Source organism: Bombina bombina, chromosome 10, assembly GCF_027579735.1.
Source record: "Bombina bombina isolate aBomBom1 chromosome 10, aBomBom1.pri, whole genome shotgun sequence".
Taxonomy (NCBI): Eukaryota; Metazoa; Chordata; class Amphibia; order Anura; family Bombinatoridae; genus Bombina; species Bombina bombina.
Genome location: NC_069508.1, coordinates 37,762,512 through 37,787,934, shown reverse-complemented (window position 1 = coordinate 37,787,934; position 25,423 = coordinate 37,762,512). Strand labels below are relative to the sequence as shown.

The window sequence follows — 25,423 nt, the reverse complement described above, 5'->3', positions numbered from 1 at the left end:
GGCCCCGGCATTCGGCTATTTTCGGTGCTGGATTTATTTATGTGAAAGTGCAACACATTAAGATCTGTGCAAATCCAAAGCTCAAATAAATCCGGCGTTAAAGGGATAGTAAACCCCAACATTTTCTTTTATGATTCAGATAGAACATTATCCATTCTGAAGGGACAGCATTGCACTACTGACAGGAAGCTGACAATATCTATTTAGCCAATCACAAGAGACAAATATGTGCAGGCACCAATTAGCAGCAGCTCCCACTAGTGTAGGATATGTGCGTATTCATTTTTTAACAAGGGATACCAAGAGAACGAAGCACATTTTAAAATAGAACTGAATTTAAAAGGGTCTTAAAATGACCGGCTCTATCTGACTCATGCAAACTTAATTTTGATTTTCCTATCCCTTTAAAAATAACTGAATGTTGCTGCCTGTGGCCATTTTCGGCAATTGTAAAAAAAATACAAAATGTTGCCCATGCCTAATATTTACAAAGCCTTCCATGATTTGTGTTTGTAAATACTTACCTAGAATGTAAATCCTTCTCTGCAGTGTTTGGCCGTGGCTGATTTCACTTCTGAACAGTTTTCATGTACTGGAAGAGGACCTTTCCAGCGCAAACTGTACGTATAAAGTTTTACTTTATATTTTACAGTGTAATAAGGAGGAGGAAGTGGGGCTCACTGTGACACGGCTAAAGCAACACCAGCTCACCCGAAAATTAAACTAGTCTCGTTTTTCTATAGAGTAGGCTGAGTAAATGATCTAAAGCTCTCTTGATGGAAATCCACAAGTTCAAATTAGTAAAATTAGTCACGTAGTTTAAAGTGAATGTAAATTTTGATGCTAAAGTGCCCGTTTTTTAAAAATTTGATTAAAAACGGGGGAACTTTAATTCATCAAAATTTACATTTCACTCCTGTTGTGAAAAAAAACTACCCTTTAATCTTCAACGCAGCTCTAGCTTCCTCCACCCGTTGGAAAACCTCTTCCTGGGTCTAAAATGAGGAATCCGGCTTCCTCCAATCACGGGGTTGAATTAGACACTGATGCCCCCGGGGGGGAAGCTGTGATTGGAGGATGACCTATTCATAATTTCTGACGTCAGAAATGGCTTGCGACAACCGGAGGAAGCTGTAGCTGCTGTGAAGATTAAAAGGTAAGTATTTTTATACAACAGAAGTGAAATGTAAATTTTGATGAATTAAAGTGCCCCTGTTTTTTATTTGAATTTTTAAAAACCGGGCACTTTAGCATCAAAATTTACATTTACTTTAAGGTATCATTCATTTTGAGTTGATGTTATATAACTTTACACATCTAGATAAACAGACAGACCTAATTTGTTAAATGGACACAAAACACCTTATAGCTACAATATTACATACTTGCTTAGTGGGGAAACTTTCCGGATACTGACGTTCTTGTTCAAATAAAAAAAACTTTTTCCAGTTTTAAATTAATGGTAAAGGGGGGCAAAATAAATTTTACATTTATACTGAAACTTTTATTATTATTATTATTTTTTTTTTTTAAACATTGTGTATACTAACATCAGAGTGTCCTTTTTAATATTCTTAAAGATCACTTCCCAATTAGCGAATTTTACTTATGTAATATTGATTGTTTTGCTTTTTTGTATTCCATTATTTTGAAATAAGGATTTATATCGCCATTAGTTGTACTAAAATAACACACAATCTTGTTTTCTTCTACTATAAATATGTACACGTATGTGATGACATTTCTATTCCATTATATTTAACTAAGTTCTAATTCTTATATATAGTTCCAAATTTTCAATCATAGTGATGAGTTGTACTTGCAGTAAAACATTTTACACTTTTGTATTTGCTCTTTGTTTTCTCCAACATAGGTGTGTCCGGTCCACGGCGTCATCCTTACTTGTGGGATATTCTCTTCCCCAACAGGAAATGGCAAAGAGCCCAGCAAAGCTGGTCACATGATCCCTCCTAGGCTCCGCCTTCCCCAGTCATTCTCTTTGCCGTTGTACAGGCAACATCTCCACGGAGATGGCTTAGAGTTTTTTAGTGTTTAACTGTAGTTTTTATTATTCAATCAAGAGTTTGTTATTTTAAAATAGTGCTGGTATGTACTATTTACTCTGAAACAGAAAAGAGATGAAGATTTCTGTTTGTAAGAGGAAAATGATTTTAGCAACCGTTACTAAAATCGATGGCTGTTTCCACACAGGACTGTTGAGAGGAATTAACTTCAGTTGGGGGAACAGTGAGCAGACTTTTGCTGCTTGAGGTATGACACATTCTAACAAGACGATGTAATGCTGGAAGCTGTCATTTTCCCTATGGGATCCGGTAAGCCATTTTTATTACAGAAAGAAAAAAAGGGCTTTTTAAGACTGTAGACATTTTCTGGGCTAAATCGATTTATATATAAACATATTTTATACTCCATAGCCTTGAGGAATTATTTTAATCTTGGGAATTATGTAAAATAACCGGCAGGCACTGTATTGGACACCTTATTCTCTAGGGGCTTTCCCTAATCATAGGCAGAGTCTCATTTTCGCGCCTCTATTGCGCACTTGTTTTTGAGAAGCATGACATGCAGATGCATGTGTGAGGAGCTCTGATACATAGAAAAGACTTTCTGAAGGCGTCATTTGGTATCGTATTCCCCTTTGGGCTTGGTTGGGTCTCAGCAAAGCAGATACCAGGGACTGTAAAGGGGTTAAATATAAAAACGGCTCCGGTTCCGTTATTTTAAGGGTTAAAGCTTCCAAATTTGGTGTGCAATACTTTTAAGGCTTTAAGACAAATTGAAATTTTGGTGAATTTTGAACAATTCCTTCATACTTTTTCGCAATTGCAGTAATAAAGTGTGTTCAGTTTAAAATTTAAAGTGACAGTAACGGTTTATTTTAAAACGTTTTTTGTACTTTGTTATCAAGTTTTTGCCTGTTTAACATGTCTGAACTACCAGATAGACTGTGTTCTGAATGTGGGGAAGCCAAGGTTCCTTCTCATTTAAATAGATGTGATTTATGTGACACAAAATTTAGAGAAAATGATGCCCAAGATGATTCCTCAAGTGAGGGGAGTAAGCATGGTACTGCATCATCCCCTCCTTCGTCTACACCAGTCTTGCCCACACAGGAGGCCCCTAGTACATCTAGCGCGCCAATACTCCTTACTATGCAACAATTAACGGCTGTAATGGATAATTCTATCAAAAACATTTTAGCCAAAATGCCCACTTATCAGCGAAAGCGCGACTGCTCTGTTTTAGAAAATACTGAAGAGCATGAGGACGCTGATGATATTGGTTCTGAAGGGCCCCTACACCAGTCTGAGGGGGCCAGGGAGGTTTTGTCTGAGGGAGAAATTTCAGATTCAGGGAAAATTTCTCAACAAGCTGAACCTGATGTGATTACATTTAAATTTAAATTGGAACATCTCCGCGCTCTGCTTAAGGAGGTGTTATCCACTCTGGATGATTGTGAGAATTTGGTCATTCCAGAGAAACTATGTAAAATGGACAAGTTCCTAGAGGTCCCGGGGCCCCCCGAAGCTTTTCCTATACCCAAGCGGGTGGCGGACATTGTAAATAAAGAATGGGAAAGGCCCGGTATACCTTTCGTCCCTCCCCCCATATTTAAAAAATTGTTTCCTATGGTCGACCCCAGAAAGGACTTATGGCAGACAGTCCCCAAGGTCGAGGGGGCGGTTTCTACTCTAAACAAACGCACCACTATACCCATAGAAGATAGTTGTGCTTTCAAAGATCCTATGGATAAAAAATTAGAAGGTTTGCTTAAAAAGATGTTTGTTCAGCAAGGTTACCTTCTACAACCAATTTCATGCATTGTTCCTGTCACTACAGCAGCGTGTTTCTGGTTCGATGAGCTAGAAAAGGCGCTCAATAATAATTCTTCTTCTTATGAGGAGATTATGGACAGAATTCATGCTCTCAAATTGGCTAATTCTTTCACCCTAGACGCCACTTTGCAATTGGCTAGGTTAGCGGCGAAAAATTCTGGTTTTGCTATTGTGGCGCGCAGAGCGCTTTGGTTAAAATCTTGGTCAGCGGATGCGTCTTCCAAGAACAAATTGCTTAACATTCCTTTCAAGGGGAAAACGCTGTTTGGCCCTGACTTGAAAGAGATTATCTCTGATATCACTGGGGGCAAGGGCCACGCCCTTCCTCAGGATAGGTCTTTCAAGGCCAAAAATAAACCTAATTTTCGTCCCTTTCGCAGAAACGGACCAGCCCCAAGTGCTACGTCCTCTAAGCAAGAGGGTAATACTTCTCAAGCCAAGCCAGCCTGGAGACCAATGCAAGGCTGGAACAAAGGAAAGCAGGCCAAGAAACCTGCCACTGCTACCAAGACAGCATGAGATGTTGGCCCCCGATCCGGGACCGGATCTGGTGGGGGGCAGACTCTCTCTCTTCGCTCAGGCTTGGGCAAGAGATGTTCTGGATCCTTGGGCACTAGAAATAGTCTCCCAAGGTTATCTTCTGGAATTCAAGGGGCTTCCCCCAAGGGGGAGGTTCCACAGGTCTCAATTGTCTTCAGACCACATAAAAAGACAGGCATTCTTACATTGTGTAGAAGACCTGTTAAAAATGGGAGTGATTCATCCTGTTCCTTTAGGAGAACAAGGGATGGGGTTCTACTCCAATCTGTTCGTAGTTCCCAAAAAAGAGGGAACATTCAGACCAATCTTAGATCTCAAGATCTTAAACAAGTTTCTCAAGGTTCCATCGTTCAAAATGGAAACCATTCGAACAATTCTTCCTTCCATCCAGGAAGGTCAATTCATGACCACGGTGGATTTAAAGGATGCGTATCTACATATTCCTATCCACAAGGAACATCATCGGTTCCTAAGGTTCGCATTCCTGGACAAGCATTACCAGTTTGTGGCACTTCCGTTCGGATTAGCCACTGCTCCAAGGATTTTCACAAAGGTACTAGGGTCCCTTCTAGCGGTGCTAAGACCAAGGGGCATTGCAGTAGTACCTTACTTGGACGACATTCTGATTCAAGCGTCGTCCCTTCCTCAAGCAAAGGCTCACACGGACATTGTCCTGGCCTTTCTCAGATCTCACGGGTGGAAAGTGAACGTAGAAAAAAGTTCTCTATCTCCGTCAACAAGGGTTCCCTTCTTGGGAACAATAATAGACTCCTTAGAAATGAGGATTTTTCTGACAGAGGCCAGAAAATCAAAACTTCTAAACTCTTGTCAAATACTTCATTCTGTTCCTCTTCCTTCCATAGCGCAGTGCATGGAAGTAATAGGTTTGATGGTAGCGGCAATGGACATAGTTCCTTTTGCGCGAATTCATCTAAGACCATTACAACTGTGCATGCTCAGTCAGTGGAATGGGGACTATACAGACTTGTCTCCGACGATACAAGTAGATCAGAGGACCAGAGATTCACTCCGTTGGTGGCTGTCCCTGGACAACCTGTCACAGGGGATGAGCTTCCGCAGACCAGAGTGGGTCATTGTCACGACCGACGCCAGTCTGGTGGGCTGGGGCGCGGTCTGGGGACCCCTGAAAGCTCAGGGTCTTTGGTCTCGGGAAGAATCTCTTCTCCCGATAAATATTCTGGAACTGAGAGCGATATTCAATGCTCTCAAGGCTTGGCCTCAGCTAGCAAAGGCCAAGTTCATACGGTTTCAATCAGACAACATGACGACTGTTGCGTACATCAACCATCAGGGGGGACCAAGGAGTTCCCTGGCGATGGAAGAAGTGACCAAAATCATTCAATGGGCGGAGACTCACTCCTGCCACTTGTCTGCAATCCACATCCCAGGAGTGGAAAATTGGGAAGCGGATTTTCTGAGTCGTCAGACATTTCATCCGGGGGAGTGGGAACTCCATCCGGAAATCTTTGCCCAAATTACTCAATTGTGGGGCATTCCAGACATGGATCTGATGGCCTCTCGTCAGAACTTCAAGGTTCCTTGCTACGGGTCCAGATCCAGGGATCCCAAGGCGACTCTAGTAGATGCACTAGTAGCACCTTGGACCTTCAAACTAGCTTATGTATTCCCGCCGTTTCCTCTCATCCCCAGGCTGGTAGCCAGGATCAATCAGGAGAGGGCATCGGTGATCTTGATAGCTCCTGCGTGGCCACGCAGGACTTGGTATGCAGACCTGGTGAATATGTCATCGGCTCCACCATGGAAGCTACCTTTGAGACGAGACCTTCTTGTTCAAGGTCCGTTCGAACATCCGAATCTGGTCTCACTCCAACTGACTGCTTGGAGATTGAACGCTTGATCTTATCAAAGCGAGGGTTCTCAGATTCTGTCATTGATACTCTTGTTCAGGCCAGAAAGCCTGTAACTAGAAAAATTTACCACAAAATATGGAAAAAATATATCTGTTGGTGTGAATCTAAAGGATTCCCTTGGGACAAGGTAAAAATTCCTAAGATTCTATCCTTTCTTCAAGAAGGTTTGGAGAAAGGATTATCTGCAAGTTCCTTGAAGGGACAGATTTCTGCCTTGTCTGTGTTACTTCACAAAAAGCTGGCAGCTGTGCCAGATGTTCAAGCCTTTGTTCAGGCTCTGGTTAGAATCAAGCCTGTTTACAAACCTTTGACTCCTCCTTGGAGTCTCAATTTAGTTCTTTCAGTTCTTCAGGGGGTTCCGTTTGAACCCTTACATTCCGTTGATATTAAGTTATTATCTTGGAAAGTTTTGTTTTTGGTTGCAATTTCTTCTGCTAGAAGAGTTTCAGAATTATCTGCTCTGCAGTGTTCTCCTCCTTATCTGGTGTTCCATGCAGATAAGGTGGTTTTACGTACTAAACCTGGTTTTCTTCCGAAAGTTGTTTCTAACAAAAACATTAACCAGGAGATAGTCGTGCCTTCTTTGTGTCCGAATCCAGTTTCAAAGAAGGAACGTTTGTTGCACAATTTGGATGTTGTTCGTGCTCTAAAATTCTATTTAGATGCTACAAAGGATTTTAGACAAACATCTTCCTTGTTTGTTGTTTATTCTGGTAAAAGGAGAGGTCAAAAAGCAACTTCTACCTCTCTCTCTTTTTGGATTAAAAGCATCATCAGATTGGCTTATGAGACTGCCGGACGGCAGCCTCCTGAAAGAATCACAGCTCATTCCACTAGGGCTGTGGCTTCCACATGGGCCTTCAAGAACGAGGCTTCTGTTGATCAGATATGTAAGGCAGCGACTTGGTCTTCACTGCACACTTTTACTAAATTTTACAAGTTTGATACTTTTGCTTCTTCTGAGGCTATTTTTGGGAGAAAGGTTTTGCAAGCCGTGGTGCCTTCCATCTAGGTGACCTGATTTGCTCCCTCCCTTCATCCGTGTCCTAAAGCTTTGGTATTGGTTCCCACAAGTAAGGATGACGCCGTGGACCGGACACACCTATGTTGGAGAAAACAGAATTTATGTTTACCTGATAAATTACTTTCTCCAACGGTGTGTCCGGTCCACGGCCCGCCCTGGTTTTTTAATCAGGTCTGATAATTTATTTTCTTTAACTACAGTCACCACGGTATCATATGGTTTCTCCTATGCAAATATTCCTCCTTTACGTCGGTCGAATGACTGGGGAAGGCGGAGCCTAGGAGGGATCATGTGACCAGCTTTGCTGGGCTCTTTGCCATTTCCTGTTGGGGAAGAGAATATCCCACAAGTAAGGATGACGCCGTGGACCGGACACACCGTTGGAGAAAGTAATTTATCAGGTAAACATAAATTCTGTTTTTTTACATGCTTTGTTGGGGCAGAAACAGGCTGGAGAATTTCATGTAATCATATTTCCGTATTCATTTATTAGTGTTACCACTTCCAGAGGAGTTTGAACTACAGGGATTCCTGGCTCTTCGACCAGCTTTCAGGTGAACAGTTTATAACATAGTAACGTAGTAGAGGAGGTTGAAAAAAGTCCATCAAGTTCAACCTATACAAATCGCAATATATTTACAGCTCCAGTTGAGCTTAAATTAATCCTATTATAAAAGGTGACCCATTTAATACAAGCAATCATATCCCTGAATTCTGTTTCTAGCCAGAAATATGTCTAAGGTATTGGCATTTACTACCTCCTTAGGAAATGAGTTAGACAATTTGAATTCTCTTACAGTGAAAAAATGTTTGTTGCTGGAAATTAAATCTCCTTTCCTCCAGCCTTAAATTGTGACCTGTTTTCTAAATTTTTCACTTTTCTCTCTCCATTTTATGGAACCACACATTTTATTTTACGGTAAGGATTTCATGGTGCACAGTGATGGTAATTTATCAACTGAAACATAATAACTTACTCTCATAGGTTTAAAGGGCCACATTCATCTGACCTTTATAATTAAAAAAAAAAAGTATGACAACCTAAAAACGCAATCCATAAGTTCATATTGGCTATTAATACCCAAGAGTACATACAAGCGCTAATTTTGGATTCTTTTAGAATGTTGGTTTGTTTTTCTAGTTTAGAGATTACACTTCTACTCTTAAAATCATTAAATTTTTGCAATGTAGGTTATAAGTGTCTTCCCAGAACTCTCTATGGGTCTATTTTTCTTTTGATGTTGGCTCTGTCAGCCAGTTTTCCTTGGAGACATTTTACAGACTAACAGTAACTGTTTTTCCCAGTAGTGTAACCAGGTAGTTATGGTCCTAATTATTGCCAGAAAGATATGCCCTATCATCTGTTTCTTCTTAATGCTTGGCATTGAACCAAAGATCTATGATTGTCTTCTGCTAAATGTTCAAGATGAGTTTGCTAATTCACAGCACATGACTACAGGGAGTGCAGAATTATTAGGCAAGTTGTATTTTTGAGGATTAATTTTATTATTGAACAACAACCATGTTCTCAATGAACCCAAAAAACTCATTAATATCAAAGCTGAATAGTTTTGGAAGTAGTTTTTAGTTTGTTTTTAGTTATAGCTATTTTAGGGGGATATCTGTGTGTGCAGGTGACTATTACTGTGCATAATTATTAGGCAACTTAACAAAAAACAAATATATACCCATTTCAATTATTTATTTTTAACAGTGAAACCAATATAACATCTCAACATTCACAAATATACATTTCTGACATTCAAAAACAAATCAGTGACCAATATAGCCACCTTTCTTTGCAAGGACACTCAAAAGCCTGCCATCCATGGATTCTGTCAGTGTTTTGATCTGTTCACCATCAACATTGCGTGCAGCAGCAACCACAGCCTCCCAGACACTGTTCAGAGAGGTGTACTGTTTTCCCTCCTTGTAAATCTCACATTTGATGATGGACCACAGGTTCTCAATGGGGTTCAGATCAGGTGAACAAGGAGGCCATGTCATTAGATTTTCTTCTTTTATACCCTTTCTTGCCAGCCACGCTGTGGAGTACTTGGACGCGTGTGATGGAGCATTGTCCTGCATGAAAATCATGTTTTTCTTGAAGGATGCAGACTTCTTCCTGTACCACTGCTTGAAGAAGGCGTCTTCCAGAAACTGGCAGTAGGACTGGGAGTTGAGCTTGACTCCATCCTCAACCCGAAAAGGCCCCACAAGCTCATCTTTGATGATACCAGCCCAAACCAGTACTCCACCTCCACCTTGCTGGCGTCTGAGTCGGCCTGGAGCTCTCTGCCCTTTACCAATCCAGCCACGGGCCCATCCATCTGGCCCTTCAAGACTCACTCTCATTTCATCAGTCCATAAAACCTTAGAAAAATCAGTCTTGAGATATTTCTTGGCCCAGTCTTGATGTTTCAGCTTGTGTGTCTTGTTCAGTGGTGGTCGTCTTTCAGCCTTTCTTACCTTGGCCATGTCTCTGAGTATTGCACACCTTGTGCTTTTGGGCACTCCAGTGATGTTGCAGCTCTGAAATATGGCCAAACTGGTGGCATCTTGGCAGCTGCACGCTTGACTTTTCTCAGTTCATGGGCAGTTATTTTGTGCCTTGGTTTTTCCACACGCTTCTTGCGACCCTGTTGACTATTTTGAATGAAACGCTTGATTGTTCGATGATCACGCTTCAGAAGCTTTGCAATTTTAAGAGTGCTGCATCCCTCTGCAAGATATCTCACTATTTTTTACTTTTCTGAGCCTGTCAAGTCCTTCTTTTGACCCATTTTGCCAAAGGAAAGGAAGTTGCCTAATAATTATGCACACCTGATATAGGGTGTTGATGTCATTAGACCACACCCCTTCTCATTACAGAGATGCACATCACCTAATATGCTTAATTGGTAGTAGGCTTTCGAGCCTATACAGCTTGGAGTAAGACAACATGCATAAAGAAGATGATGTGGTCAAAATACTCATTTGCCTAATAATTCTGCACTCCCTGTAGTTTGGTTTAGGGGTAAGGTGCTGAAGTTTTGTTTTAAACAGTTTGAAGTTTCTGCCCGTCACCATGTGCCTTTTATTAAAGGGACAGTCTACTTGAAAAATATTATTGTTTACAAAGATATATAATTCCTTTATTACCCATTCCCCCAGTTTTGCATACTCAACACTGTTATATTAATACACTTATAACCTCTGTGATTACCTTGTATCTAAGTGTTTTTTTTTTAAAGACTGCCCCCTTATCTCGGTACTTTTGACAGACTTGCATTTTAGCCAATCAATGCTGACTCTTAAATAACTCCACAGGACTGAGCACAATGTTATCTATATGACACGCATGAACTAGCAGTGAAAAGCTGTCAAAATGCACTGAGATAAGAGGCAGCCTTCAAGGGCTTAGAAATTAGAGTATGAGTCTACCTAGGTTTAGCTTTCAACAAAGAATACTATCTATAATATATATATATATATTTTTATTTTTTTTACAGGAACTTGGACTTCTCTAGAGGTCACCAAGCCATCACAGGAGACAAAGATGCCCAGCACCGACAGCTGAGGCCTTTACGCCTTGTGTCCCTAGGGAAGTGGATTTGTGAAACCCACTCTCGGTGTGTTCACCAAATAAATATTGCATTCATTTTGTGTAAAGCTTTAGAACAATAGAAACATACATATAATATATGTAAAAAAAAGAAGTGAACTCCCCTTGCTGCCCCCCCCCCCGTAATGTTTGCTTCAAACTATTCAATGGGCACACCACCCGGCTGATTTTACTGATCACACAGCTAAAGTTAAAGCCAATATTAATCAACAATTAGCTAATAATTATTTATTTTGTTGCACAAAATATCATTATCTAAAAAAAATTCACAAAAAAATTAACCTGGCTACTACACACACACACACAACCAAACACATACAGAGAGAGAGAATATAATTTATTAATTTAATTAGCTATTGATAGCAGTTAGGAACTAGAAACCTAGATTTCTCTTTTGCTTCTTCTTTAAATCGTAGACTAGATTTGTGTGTTTGAATGAAAATCATAATATCCCTAATAACAGTGAACATGGCTTAATAAAGAGTTTTTTATGTAACACATTTGTGGGTATCGAAAGTATGCTAACTATCCATATTCCTTAAAAAAATATTAATTTATATTTTGACTCCAAGAACCTCCACTGTAATATCTTTGCGCCAGAACAAAGCATTCTGGGTATTGTCACAGTATTCAAAGAGCCACATTATTTGTGTTTTCATGACATCATGGAATGCATAAACTAATGTAATGCATATGTTAAAGGCTACGAAAGCCAAAAGGAAGATGCGTTGTAAGACAATATCCGCAATACTTTGGTGCAGTGAATCTACTTTTCTTTCCTATGACATGGAGAGTTTATGACGTCTTTCCAATTACTAGTGGGATATTCAACTCCTGGCCAACAGTAGGAGGCAAAGAGCACCCCAGCAAAAGCTGTTAAGTGTAATTTCCTCTCTGCCTCCTGAAGGGTCAGTAGCATAGCAACCCAGGCTTATTATATATGGGGACGTGTATAGCCTATAAATCCACGCACAGGTGCTGGTCCTTTGTGTTAACTCACTAATGATATGGCTTATGCTCCATGTAGTGAAACTAAATCCTTTTTTACTGTCAGGGGTTCCCTGTGTACAACGGATTTAATTACCCGTCTAAGGCTGTGTATTACTACTCTGTTAGACTGCACATAATAATTATTGTTGGGACCGTTGCTACGATCAATATTTTTTATGTCTACCCTCATGTCCGGGTAAGGTAAGCCGTTACAGGGCAGATGGCATAATCTACTGCTGTTTTCTTTCGCACCCTTTTTAAATAATGGCGCTCTTCTCAGGAATATCGGAAAGCAGTATTCAGGAATGTTTGGCTCGGAATTAGGAGTGCCTTGCTAGCGTTGTGAAATGTAAGGGTTACAATACTCTTGAGATGCACAGTTATATCTAAAATTATCCGGCTTCTGCTTGAGAATTTGGTTGGGTCTGTGTCTGCAGCGTTTTCAACAGAGGCTGTTCTTTTTCCCCTCACATTTTTGTGTTTGCAATCAACAGTTAGCTGTAAGGGGCTGTTTATTTTGTATGGGACCAAGTACTTCGTTGTACTCTACCAGTCTCTCAGGTTCGAGCCGGACTTCCTCATGGGAGCGGTCCTTTTCCCATAGGTTATACGCTCCGTAATTATAGTCTATGCATATATGGTTAGGCTGTATGGGGTTTTATTATGTTAATATGGCGGCAGTGTGACGCACTTTGGTATAGTGCTTTAGCCGTTTCTTAGTTTTAAGCACTTTACAGCTTTGTCAGATAAGTTTTTCTCTTGAGCGTTTTGCCTCTGCTCCCTGTATTCAGTTGGAGCATATATTCCCTATTGGACCCTGTTTTTTCTTCTTGTGCCATTTAAGAATCAACAGCGGTCCATAAGTTCCTTGTAGGATTTTTTTCAGGGAATCTTTAAGGGTGTAACTGATCCTTTTTTTCAGTTATTCTGTGTAATCTGAGGTCTGTAGCCATATGCTTGACTGTACCTAATTACCTGTCAGCTTTTATAGTAGACTTACTAGAATACAGTAATTTTTATCATCTAATTTTTTGCGGATATTCAGAAATGTTTGGCTCTTTGGTGCCACTCGGTGGCGTGTAAGAGTTATGGTTTATACTTTATATTCAATCTACTTTTCAATCTGTGCAGTATTATCTGTATATCAGCTTTGTTTTATTCTATTAGGTTAAAACATCTGTCTTTTTTTTTATCCTCCGTTTTAATTCCCATTTTATCGGATATTCTGATCTCCTATATTATGTGGGTTTCTGCCTGAACCTTGCAATCTGAATTGATAGCACATTGGTCTCATACCTTGTAACTCTTAAGTTTCAATTTCAGACTAGACCCCTGCTCTAGTTACCCTTTTAGAGGGGTTGGAAGAGGTTCTCAGGGTTTTTTTGCCACAATTTTGTGACAGTTCAATATATATTCAACAAATTTTTATTACACCCTGGTTTGATCTCCATGTCAGATCAATGAGATTTTTCTTGGACGTCAAGTGTTCAGGATCTTGTGATCTTATGGTGACGGTCGCCCTCTTTATCTTCCAGGAGCATCGCTGGAGTATTTTAGAGCAATTTTATCGTTCTGGGTGTTCTATTACTTGTCCCTGATAAAGATTTTTTTTTATTGCAAATTGATACATTTGGAGGACTTGATTTCAGACTGTTTCATGTCTGGGGGACATTTCCTATGTTTATAGGATTATGCAGTATATTTAATGTCTAGTGCTTTTTCACTAAGATTTTATTTTATCATCTTTCTTATATTGTGGCATCTTATACACAATTTTCGGCGCTCTTAGGAACACTATCTTGTTGATGTCCATGATTAGGTTCTTGGACTCATTATTATTTTTATTTTTTTTCTCCTATAGGGGGATTTCTGATAGTGTTTGAGTTATCCGATATTGTCTTAAATATTTCATATCTCTTTACTAGTGATCTCTCACTAGGAGATTTTTCAGTGTGTGTGTATATATATATATATATATATATATATATATATATTTATTTTTCTTCTTATGATTACGGTGCCTTCCTTGATAATACTAGGTTAGGATCTTAGGTCTACAATTTGGAAAATTTCTTCCAAATTGTTCCTCTTTCTTTTGGGTTTCTTGGCCCTTAGACTCTTTGCAAGGTACTAGGGGCCCCTCTGGGAGTAACATTTTTACCTGGATTATGTCTTGGTTTAGACCTCATCTTTTCATCTAGCAAAGTCTCAAAAAGTGTCCCACACTGGCTTAGTGGTTAACTTTACAGGCTTGTATGCTAAAGGTTGAGAGTTCATTTCCATATATGGCTACATGTTCTTCTCAGTGCATGTCCTTTCAGAGATGTTTTTGTCTCTTCTTTGTTCCCAATGGATGAAAAGTGCATTTTGAATAGAATTCATTTGTTACAGCTACAGGGTGTGTTTCTTAGGAACAATCTTAGATTCCCTGTCTATTTAGATTTTCTTGACGGATGTCAGAAATTTCTCTTCTACTCTGTTCTTGCTTTGTGGCTTTCTCTCCAGTCTGTTATCGTCCATCAGTGGCTCAATGCTTGGAGGTGATTGATCTGATGGTTGTTCAAGGGACATCATTCCTTTTCTCCAACATAGGTGTGTCCGGTCCACGGCGTCATCCTTACTTGTGGGATATTCTCTTCCCCAACAGGAAATGGCAAAGAGCCCAGCAAAGCTGGTCACATGATCCCTCCTAGGCTCCGCCTACCCCAGTCATTCTCTTTGCCGTTGTACAGGCAACATCTCCACGGAGATGGCTTAGAGTTTTTTAGTGTTTAACTGTAGTTTTTATTATTCAATCAAGAGTTTGTTATTTTAAAATAGTGCTGGTATGTACTATTTACTCAGAAACAGAAAAGAGATGAAGATTTCTGTTTGTATGAGGAAAATGATTTTAGCACCGTAACTAAAATCCATGGCTGTTCCACACAGGACTGTTGAGAGCAATTAACTTCAGTTGGGGGAACAGTGTGCAGTCTCTTGCTGCTTGAGGTATGACACATTCTAACTAGACGATGTAATGCTGGAAGCTGTCATTTTTCCCTATGGGATCCGGTAAGCCATGTTTATTACGATGGTAAATAAGGGCTTCACAAGGGCTTATTAAGATTGTAGACTTTTCTGGGCTAAATCGATTCAGTTTTAAAACATATTTAGCCTTGAGGAATCATTTTATCTGGGTATATTGATATTATAATATCGGCAGGCACTGTATTAGACACCTTATTTCTCTGGGGCTTTCCCAAAGCATAAGCAGAGCCTCATTTTCGCGCCGGTGTGGCGCACTTGTTTTTGAGAGGCATGGCATGCAGTCGCATGTGAGAGGAGCTCTGATACTTAGAAAAGACTTTCTGAAGGCGTCATTTGGTATCGTATTCCCCTTTGGGTTTGGTTGGGTCTCAGCAAAGCAGATACCAGGGACTGTAAAGGGGTTAAAGTGTTAAAACGGCTCCGGTTCCGTTATTTTAAGGGTTAAAGCTTCCAAATTTGGTGTGCAATACTTTTAAGGCTTTAAGACACTGTGGTGAAAATTTGGTGAATTTTGAACAATTCCTTCATGTTTTTTCGCAATTGCAGTAATAAAGTGTGTTCAGTTTAAAATTTAAAGTGACAGTAACGGTTTTATTTTAAAACGTTTTTTGTACTTTATTATCAAGTTTATGCCTGTTTAACATGTCTGAACTACCAGATAGACTGTGTTCTGAATGTGGGGAAGCCAGAATTCCTGTTCATTTAAATAAATGTGATTTATGTGATAATGACAATGATGCCCAAGATGATTCCTCAAGTGAGGGGAGTAAGCATGGTACTGCATCATTCCCTCCTTCGTCTACACGAGTCTTGCCCACTCAGGAGGCCCCTAGTACATCTAGCGCGCCAATACTCCTTACTATGCAACAATTAACGGCTGTAATGGATAATTCTGTCAAAAACATTTTAGCCAAAATGAACCCTTGTCAGCGTAAGCGTGGCTGCTCTGTTTTAGTTACTGAAGAGCATGACGACGCTGATATTAATATCTCTGAAGGGCCCCTAACCCAATCTGAGGGGGCCAGGGAGGTTTTGTCTGAGGGAGAAATTACTGATTCAGGGAATATTTCTCAACAGGCTGAACCTGATGTAATTGCATTTAAATTTAAGTTGGAACATCTCCGCATTCTGCTTAAGGAGGTATTATCCACTCTGGATGATTGTGAAAAGTTGGTCATCCCAGAGAAACTATGTAAAATGGACAAGTTCCTAGAGGTGCCGGAGCTCCCAGAAGCTTTTCCTATACCCAAGCGGGTGGCGGACATTGTTAATAAAGAATGGGAAAGGCCCGGTATTCCTTTCGTCCCTCCCCCCATATTTAAAAAATTGTTTCCTATGGTCGACCCCAGAAAGGACTTATGGCAGACAGTCCCCAAGGTCGAGGGAGCGGTTTCTACTTTAAACAAACGCACCACTATACCCATAGAGGATAGTTGTGCTTTCAAAGATCCTATGGATAAAAAATTAGAAGGTTTGCTTAAAAAGATGTTTGTTCAGCAGGGTTACCTTCTACAACCAATTTCATGCATTGTCCCTGTCACTACAGCCGCATGTTTCTGGTTTGATGAGCTGATAAAGGCGCTCGATAGTGATTCTCCTCCTTATGAGGAGATTATGGACAGAGTCAATGCTCTCAAATTGGCTAATTCTTTCACCCTAGACGCCACTTTGCAATTGGCTAGGTTAGCGGCTAAGAATTCTGGGTTTGCTATTGTGGCGCGCAGAGCGCTTTGGTTGAAATCTTGGTCGGCTGATGCGTCTTCCAAGAACAAGCTACTAAACATTCCTTTCAAGGGGAAAACGCTGTTTGGCCCTGACTTGAAAGAGATTATCTCGGATATCACTGGGGGTAAGGGCCACGCCCTTCCTCAGGATCGGCCTTTCAAGGCGAAAAATAGACCTAATTTTCGTCCCTTTCGTAAAAACGGACCAGCCCAAAGTGCTACGTCCTCTAAGCAAGAGGGTAATACTTCTCAAGCCAAACCAGCTTGGAGACCAATGGAAGGCTGGAACAAGGGAAAGCAGGCCAAGAAGCCTGCCACTGCTACCAAGACAGCATGAAATATTGGCCCCCGATCCGGGACCGGATCTGGTGGGGGGCAGACTCTCTCTCTTCGCTCAGGCTTGGGCAAGAGATGTTCTGGATCCTTGGGCGCTAGAAATAGTCTCCCAGGGTTATCTTCTGGAATTCAAGGGACTTCCCCCAAGGGGGAGGTTCCACAGGTCTCAGTTGTCTTCAGACCACATAAAAAGACTGGCGTTCTTACATTGTGTAGAAGACCTGTTAAAAATGGGAGTGATTCATCCTGTTCCACTAAGAGAACAAGGGATGGGGTTCTACTCCAATCTGTTCATAGTTCCCAAAAAAGAGGGAACGTTCAGACCAATCTTAGATCTCAAGATCTTAAACAAGTTTCTCAAGGTTCCATCTTTCAAGATGGAAACCATTCGAACTATTCTTCCTTCCATCCAGGAGGGTCAATTCATGACCACGGTGGATTTAAAGGATGCGTATCTACATATTCCTATCCACAAGGAACATCATCGGTTCCTAAGGTTTGCATTCCTGGACAAACATTACCAGTTCGTGGCGCTTCCTGTCGGATTAGCCACTGCTCCAAGGATTTTCACAAAGGTACTAGGGTCCCTTCTAGCGGTGCTAAGACCAAGGGGCATTGCAGTAGTACCTTACCTGGACGACATTCTGATTCAAGCGTCGTCCCTTCCTCAAGCAAAGGCTCACACGGACATTGTCCTGGCCTTTCTCAGATCTCACGGCTGGAAAGTGAACGTGGAAAAGAGTTCTCTATCCCCGTCAACAAGGGTTCCCTTCTTGGGAACAATTATAGACTCCTTAGAAATGAGGATCTTTCTAACAGAGGCCAGAAAAACAAAACTTCTAGACTCTTGTCGGATACTTCATTCCGTTCCTCTTCCTTCCATAGCTCAGTGCATGGAAGTGATCGGGTTGATGGTAGCGGCGATGGACATAGTTCCTTTTGCGCGCATTCATCTAAGACCATTACAACTGTGCATGCTCAGTCAGTGGAATGGGGACTATACAGACTTGTCTCCGAAGATACAAGTAAATCAGAGGACCAGAGACTCACTCCGTTGGTGGCTGTCCCTGGACAATCTGTCTCAAGGGATGACGTTCCGCAGACCAGAGTGGGTCATTGTCACGACCGACGCCAGTCTGATGGGCTGGGGCGCGGTCTGGGGATCCCTGAAAGCTCAGGGTCTTTGGTCTCGGGAAGAATCTCTTCTACCGATAAATATTCTGGAACTGAGAGCGATATTCAATGCTCTCAAGGCCTGGCCTCGGCTAGCGAGGACCAAGTTCATACGGTTTCAATCAGACAACATGACAACTGTTGCGTACATCAACCATCAGGGGGGAACAAGGAGTTCCCTAGCGATGGAAGAAGTGACCAAAATCATTCTATGGGCGGAGTCTCACTCCTGCCACCTGTCTGCTATCCACATCCCAGGAGTGGAAAATTGGGAAGCGGATTTTCTGAGTCGTCAGACATTGCATCCGGGGGAGTGGGAACTCCATCCGGAAATCTTTGCCCAAGTCACTCACCTGTGGGGCATTCCAGACATGGATCTGATGGCCTCTCGTCAGAACTTCAAAGTTCCTTGCTACGGGGCCAGATCCAGGGATCCCAAGGCGGCTCTAGTGGATGCACTAGTAGCACCTTGGACCTTCAAACTAGCTTATGTGTTCCCGCCATTTCCTCTCATCCCCAGGCTGGTAGCCAGGATCAATCAGGAGAGGGCGTCGGTGATCTTGATAGCTCCTGCGTGGCCACGCAGGACTTGGTATGCAGATCTGGTGAATATGTCATCGGCTCCACCTTGGAAGCTACCTTTGAGACGAGACCTTCTTGTTCAGGGTCCGTTCGAACATCCGAATCTGGTTTCACTCCAGCTGACTGCTTGGAGATTGAACGCTTGATTTTATCGAAGCGAGGATTCTCAGATTCTGTTATCGATACTCTTGTTCAGGCCAGAAAGCCTGTAACTAGAAAGATTTACCACAAAATTTGGATAAAATATATCTGTTGGTGTGAATCTAAAGGATTCCCTTGGGACAAGGTTAAGATTCCTAGGATTCTATCCTTCCTTCAAGAAGGATTGGAAAAAGGATTATCTGCAAGTTCCCTGAAGGGACAGATTTCTGCCTTGTCGGTATTACTTCACAAAAAGCTGGCAGCTGTGCCAGATGTTCAAGCCTTTGTTCAGGCTCTGGTTAGAATCAAGCCTGTTTACAAACCTTTGACTCCTCCTTGGAGTCTCAATTTAGTTCTTTCAGTTCTTCAGGGGGTTCCGTTTGAACCCTTACATTCCGTTGATATTAAGTTATTATCTTGGAAAGTTTTGTTTTTAGTTGCGATTTCTTCTGCTAGAAGAGTCTCAGAATTATCTGCTCTGCAGTGTTCTCCTCCTTATCTGGTGTTCCATGCAGATAAGGTGGTTTTACGTACTAAACCTGGTTTTCTTCCAAAAGTTGTTTCTAACAAAAACATTAACCAGGAGATTATCGTACCTTCTCTGTGTCCAAAACCAGTTTCAAAGAAGGAACGTTTGTTGCACAATTTGGATGTTGTTCGCGCTCTAAAATTCTATTTAGATGCTACAAAGGATTTTAGACAAACATCTTCCTTGTTTGTTGTTTATTCAGGTAAAAGGAGAGGTCAAAAAGCAACTTCTACCTCTCTCTCTTTTTGGATTAAAAGCATCATCAGATTGGCTTATGAGACTGCCGGACGGCAGCCTCCCGAAAGAATCACAGCTCATTCCACTAGGGCTGTGGCTTCCACATGGGCCTTCAAGAACGAGGCTTCTGTTGATCAGATATGTAGGGCAGCGACTTGGTCTTCACTGCACACTTTTACCAAATTTTACAAGTTTGATACTTTTGCTTCTTCTGAGGCTATTTTTGGGAGAAAGGTTTTGCAAGCCGTGGTGCCTTCCATTTAGGTGACCTGATTTGCTCCCTCCCTTCATCCGTGTCCTAAAGCTTTGGTATTGGTTCCCACAAGTAAGGATGACGCCGTGGACCGGACACACCTATGTTGGAGAAAACAGAATTTATGTTTACCTGATAAATTTCTTTCTCCAACGGTGTGTCCGGTCCACGGCCCGCCCTGGTTTTTTAATCAGGTCTGATAATTTATTTTCTTTAACTACAGTCACCACGGTACCATATGGTTTCTCCTATGCAAATATTCCTCCTTAACGTCGGTCGAATGACTGGGGTAGGCGGAGCCTAGGAGGGATCATGTGACCAGCTTTGCTGGGCTCTTTGCCATTTCCTGTTGGGGAAGAGAATATCCCACAAGTAAGGATGACGCCGTGGACCGGACACACCGTTGGAGAAAGAAATTTATCAGGTAAACATAAATTCTGTTTTTGCTCAGTTCCATCTGAGACCTCTCTGACTATGCATGCTCAGTCAGTGGAATGGAGACCATTAAGATCTATCATAGAGGATAGATATGGATCCCCTAACAAGAGACTTTCTCGTGGTCGGTGCCACAGGAACATCTGTCTCGGGGCACTTGCTTTCTGAGACCTTCCTGGGAAATTGTAACTACAGATGCCAGCCTGTTTTTGAGCCTGAATCATAGTTTCAATGACGGCTTCAGAAAAAACACGTTTAGACAGAACTAGGCGTTCCATCTCCAAGCAATCAGCTTCAGAGAATCTAGGTTTGGATGGAGGAAAAGACCCTGAAGTAGAAGGTCTTTCCTCTGAGGTAACCTCCAAGGAGGTAGAGATGACATCCTGGGACAGCTGGGAGGGCAGTTTGGGGCTCTCTTAAGGCTCAGGTCTGTGGTCTCGGGAAGAGTCCTCTCTTCCCATAAACATCTTGGAGTTGAGAGATATCTTCAATGTCCTATCAGCGTGGCCTCAACTGTCGGTTTGGTTTATAAGATTACAATAGGACTTCACCACCTCAGTGGCTTACATCAACCACCAGGGAGGGACTCTGAGTTCCTTAGCCATGAAGGAGGTGACTCGCATTCTGCAGTGGGCGGAACCCCACGATTGTCTTCTATCTGTCATCCACATTCCAGAATTGGATAACTGGGAAGCAGATCTTCTGAGCAGACAGACCTTTCTTTCTGGGGAGTGGGCTCTCCATCAGGAAGTGTTCTCTCAGATATCCCTCAAGTGGGGGGTTCCAGAGTTGAATCTGATGGTGTCCCGTCAAAACGCCAAGGTTCCAAAGTATGGTTCAAGAGATCCTCAGGCCGTTCTGATGCTCTAGCGGTTCCTTGGAGGTTTTCTCTGGCTTATCTGTTTCTTCTGTTTGCTCTCCTTCCACGAGTCATTGCTCCTATCACACAGGAGAGAGTATCAGTGATGCTAATAGCTCTTGCATGGCCTCGCAGGATCTGGTTCATCCAAACCTAGATTCTCTTAAGCTGACTGCTAGTTCTGTCTAAACGTGGTTTTTCTGAAGCGGTCATTGAAACTATGATTCAGGCTCAAAAACCGGTTTCTCGCAAGATTCACCATAAGATATGGCTTAAATATCTTTCTTGGTATGAATCCAAGAGGTTCTCCTGGAGCCGGGTGAGAATTCCCCGGATTTTGTCTTTTCTTCAGGATGGACTGGATAAGGGTTTATTGGTCAGTACTCTAAAGGGTCAGATTTCTGCGTTATCTATTCTTTTGCACAAACGTCTGGTAGACCTACAAGATGTTCAAGCCTTTGTACAGGCTCTGGTTAGAATCAGGCCTGTGTTTAAGCCTGTTGCTCCCCCCGTGGAGTCTTAATTTAGGTATTTAAGTTTTGCAGCAGGCTCTGTTTCAGCTTATGCATGTTGTTGATATAAAATTGTTATTCTGGAAAGTATTTTGTTTCTTGTTGCCACTTCTTCCACTCGCAGAGTGTCTGAACTTTCAGCTCTGCAGTGTGATTTCCCCCTACCTTCTTTTTTCATGCTGATAAGGCGGTACTTTGTACTAAATTGGGGTTTCTCCCTAAGGTGGTATCGGATCAAAACATTAATCAAGAAATTGTTGATCCTTCTTTTTGTCCTAACCCTTCTTCTCAAAAGGAACGTCTTTTGCGAGCTCTTAATTTTTACTTACAAGCTATTAAAGATTTTCAGCAAGCTTCTGCCCTGTTTGTTGTTTTCTCTTTAAAGCGTAAGGATCAGAAGGCCACTTCTACTACTGTCTCTCTGGTTGAGAAGTTTAATTTGTTTGGCTTATTAGACTGCTGGACAGCAGCCTCCTGAGAGACTTACGGCTCATTCCACTAGGGCTGTCTCCTCTTCTTGGGCTTTCAAAAATGAAGCTTCTGTGGAACAGATTTGCAAGGCGGCAACCTGGTCCTCTCTGAATACTTTTTACAAATTTGATACTTTTGCCTCGGCCGAGGCTTCTTTTGGAAGAAAGATTCTTCAAGTGGTGGTGCCTTCTGTTTAGGTCCTCCTGCCTTTTTTCTCCCTCCCTGTTCATTCCGTGTCCTCTAGCTTGGGTATTGTTTCCCACTAGTAATTGGAATGACGTTGTGGACTCTCCATGTCATAGGAAAGAAAACAAAATTTATGCTTACCTGATAATTTTCTTTCCGGACATGGAGAGTCCACAACCCCGCCCTCTTCTTCCTTTGTTTTGTTTTTTTATAATTATAATTCGGCAGTTTTTTTTTTAGTTAACCTCGGGCACCTTTTCACCCTTGTGTCTTCTTCCTTTTTCCTTTTTCATTTCCTTTGGCTGAATGACTGGGGGTTATGGGTAAGGCAGTTACACTTAACAGCTTTTGCTGAGGTGCTCTTTGCCTCCTCCTGCTGGCCAGGAGTTGAATATCCCACTAGTAATTGGAATGACGTTGTGTACTCTCCATGTCTGGAAAGAAAGAAATCTATCGGGTAAGCATACATTTTGATTTTAATGTTTCATTCCTTTATTGACATTGCTTTCAAGTCTTGTATTCGTGAAACTGATGTTCTCCTTATTTGAGATAGGAATGTATAAATTAGTTTGCTTGTACCTTACGTATACATTTTTTTTCTGGTCTTCCATGACAGATTGATGCAATATCGAAGTGTTGCTGGTGAGATCACTTTCTTCACAGATATCCCAGAACTTTTGATAGAAGATGCTGATGAATTAGATGACACATCTTCTCCATTAGAGACTTGCCAAACTGAAAGTCAAACAAATGAAGGAAGCCCTGGCTTAAAATCTGTTCTCTGCACGGGTCGTAGCCCCAGTTGTGAAACATCTGAAAAGCCAGTTGTCACCTTTAAAGAGAACATTAAACCACAAGAGGTGAACCGGGAAATACCAGCACGAAGCTACTCAAAGACTGTGAATACTGGGAAAGAACAGAGAGACTTTACTAAGGGGATGATTTCTTCTGTCAATAAGAAGGATATTAATAACATCAAGAGGAAAACGGAACCCAAGAAACCCAGCAATGAGAAGATGCCGGATCTGGGGAAACAGAGCATTGCAGTGCAGGTACCGTTTGTGAACAAGTAGAGGGATTCATTTATAACCTAAAACTATTTTGGTTTTATGGCGCAGTCCACTTAAATTGATGGTAAACTTTACATGTTTTAAAATCAGGTCTGGAATTTAAGCGATATTTTACAAGGACTTTAATTGATCACTTCTAATGAAGATGTGCTGTAACTTACATTGTAATCCAGGTGTGCTATTCTAATACCCCACACTCTTGCCGACCACTTCAAAACTCATAGATGGTAAGTCACAGCACATCTTCATAAGTGTGTTGCAACTTACCAACTTATTACTGTGCTGGGTCTCGCCGTTTGGCTGTACTGTAGCCAAAGGCACTTCCTGAATGGGATCTCGGACTTGAGTTCGTGCCTAGCGTTATAGTCACTCCCCCCTGACCCGATCCCGATGTTTAAATAATGCGATCGCATGAACGGCCGTGTGATTTCATTTTGCTTACATTGGAACTTAGTTTCGATGTAGACAAATTACTCCCATCCGGAAAGAGTCAAAAGCCCCTGTAAAAAAATTGCTTAGATTCCGGACCTGTTTTTAAAACGTCAAGTTTACCATCACTTTAATTGATATAGTTACTTTGATAATAAAGTTGATCCTCGTGCCACTATGTTTCTAATAGACGTGTGCATTCCGCGTTTGTTTGTATAAATGACTGCCGAATATGACCATTCAGCTCTTTTCGGACCCAGATTTATTTTTATAATAGTGCAATACGCAAAGATCTGTGCACATGCAGAGCTCTGTGTGTTGCTCAATTACTCAAATAAGTCTGGCTCCATAAAGAACTGAATGCTGCTTATCTCGGTTCTTTTAAAAGACTTGCATTTTAGCCAATCGGTGCCCTCTCATAAATGTTATGCACAATGTTATCTATATGACACACATGAACTAGCTCTGTCTAGCTGTACAAAGCTGTCCAAATGAGTTAAGAGGCGGCCTTCAAGGGCTCGAAATTAGCATATAAGCCTACCTAGGTTTAGCTTTCAACAAAGAATATCAAGATAACAAAGCAAATTTTATGATAAAAGTACATTGGAAAGTTGTTTAAAATTACATGCCCTATCTGAATCATGAAACTTTAATTTTGACTAGGCTGTCCCTTTAACAGGTAAAGTCTCAGACGGAGTTGAGGAAAACTCCAGTGTCTGAAGCCCGGAAAACTCCAGTGACTCCGACCACAAGCCAGAGCACCAATGCCCAGTTCATCCCCATCCACCATCCTGGAGCTTTTCCTCCACTTCCCAGCCGACCAGGTGACTTCTGTTTCTATTTTTCATTGTTCCAAATATTCTACTTTTGAGTTGGATAATTAAAACAAAAAATAAATCTGTTTTTGTACAGTGCTACAGTGCTGCTCAGGGTACCTACTTCCCTTTCATGAAAGATATATTAAAGGGACGCTGAACCACATTTTTTTTTTCTTTCATGTTTCAGACAGAGCATGCAATTTTAAGCAACTTTCTAATTTACTCCTATTAATTTTTCGTCATTCTCTTGGTCTTTATTTGTAAAGCAGGAGTGCAAGCTTACGAGCCGGCCCATCTTTGGTTCAGCACCTTGATTGGTGGCTAAATGTAGCAACCAATCAGCAAGCGCTACCCAGGGTCTGAACCAAAAATGGGCTGGCTTGTAAGCTTTACATTCCTGCTTTTCAAATACAGATACCAAGAGAATGAAAAAAAATGATTATAGGAGTAAATTAGAAAGTTTCTTAAAATTGCCACTCTACCTGAATCGTGAAAGAAATTGTGTTCAGTGTCCCTTTAAGCTTAAAAAGATTGTACTCTGAGAGGCACTGTCTGATCTAACAATTATTGCTTTGTTCATTATTCGCTCCGTATCCTCTTTTTACATTGGGGACGGTGGCTGAGTTGTGAATTTATTGCTTACATACCTAGATTGTTATCTTCCTTTGAGAGGAGCATTGCTTGGCATTTGTCTATTAGGGCACGGTCAGACTGATTTACTACAAGATGTTTTT

General features: G+C 41.4%; 1 protein-coding gene across 9 annotated transcripts in view; it reads left to right on the top strand.

The window, feature by feature from the left end:
* SMG7 (SMG7 nonsense mediated mRNA decay factor) overlaps window positions 1-25,423 on the top strand; it is a 167,513-nt gene that overhangs the window by 68,351 nt on the left and 73,739 nt on the right. For all 9 annotated transcript variants that reach the window (XM_053693974.1, XM_053693976.1, XM_053693971.1 and 6 more), the window contains 5 exons: window positions 550-620; window positions 7,807-7,867; window positions 10,805-10,924; window positions 22,989-23,424; window positions 24,551-24,695. In XM_053693974.1, coding sequence (XP_053549949.1) covers window positions 550-620; window positions 7,807-7,867; window positions 10,805-10,924; window positions 22,989-23,424; window positions 24,551-24,695 — 833 coding nt within the window. The remainder of the gene's footprint in view (window positions 1-549; window positions 621-7,806; window positions 7,868-10,804; window positions 10,925-22,988; window positions 23,425-24,550; window positions 24,696-25,423) is intronic.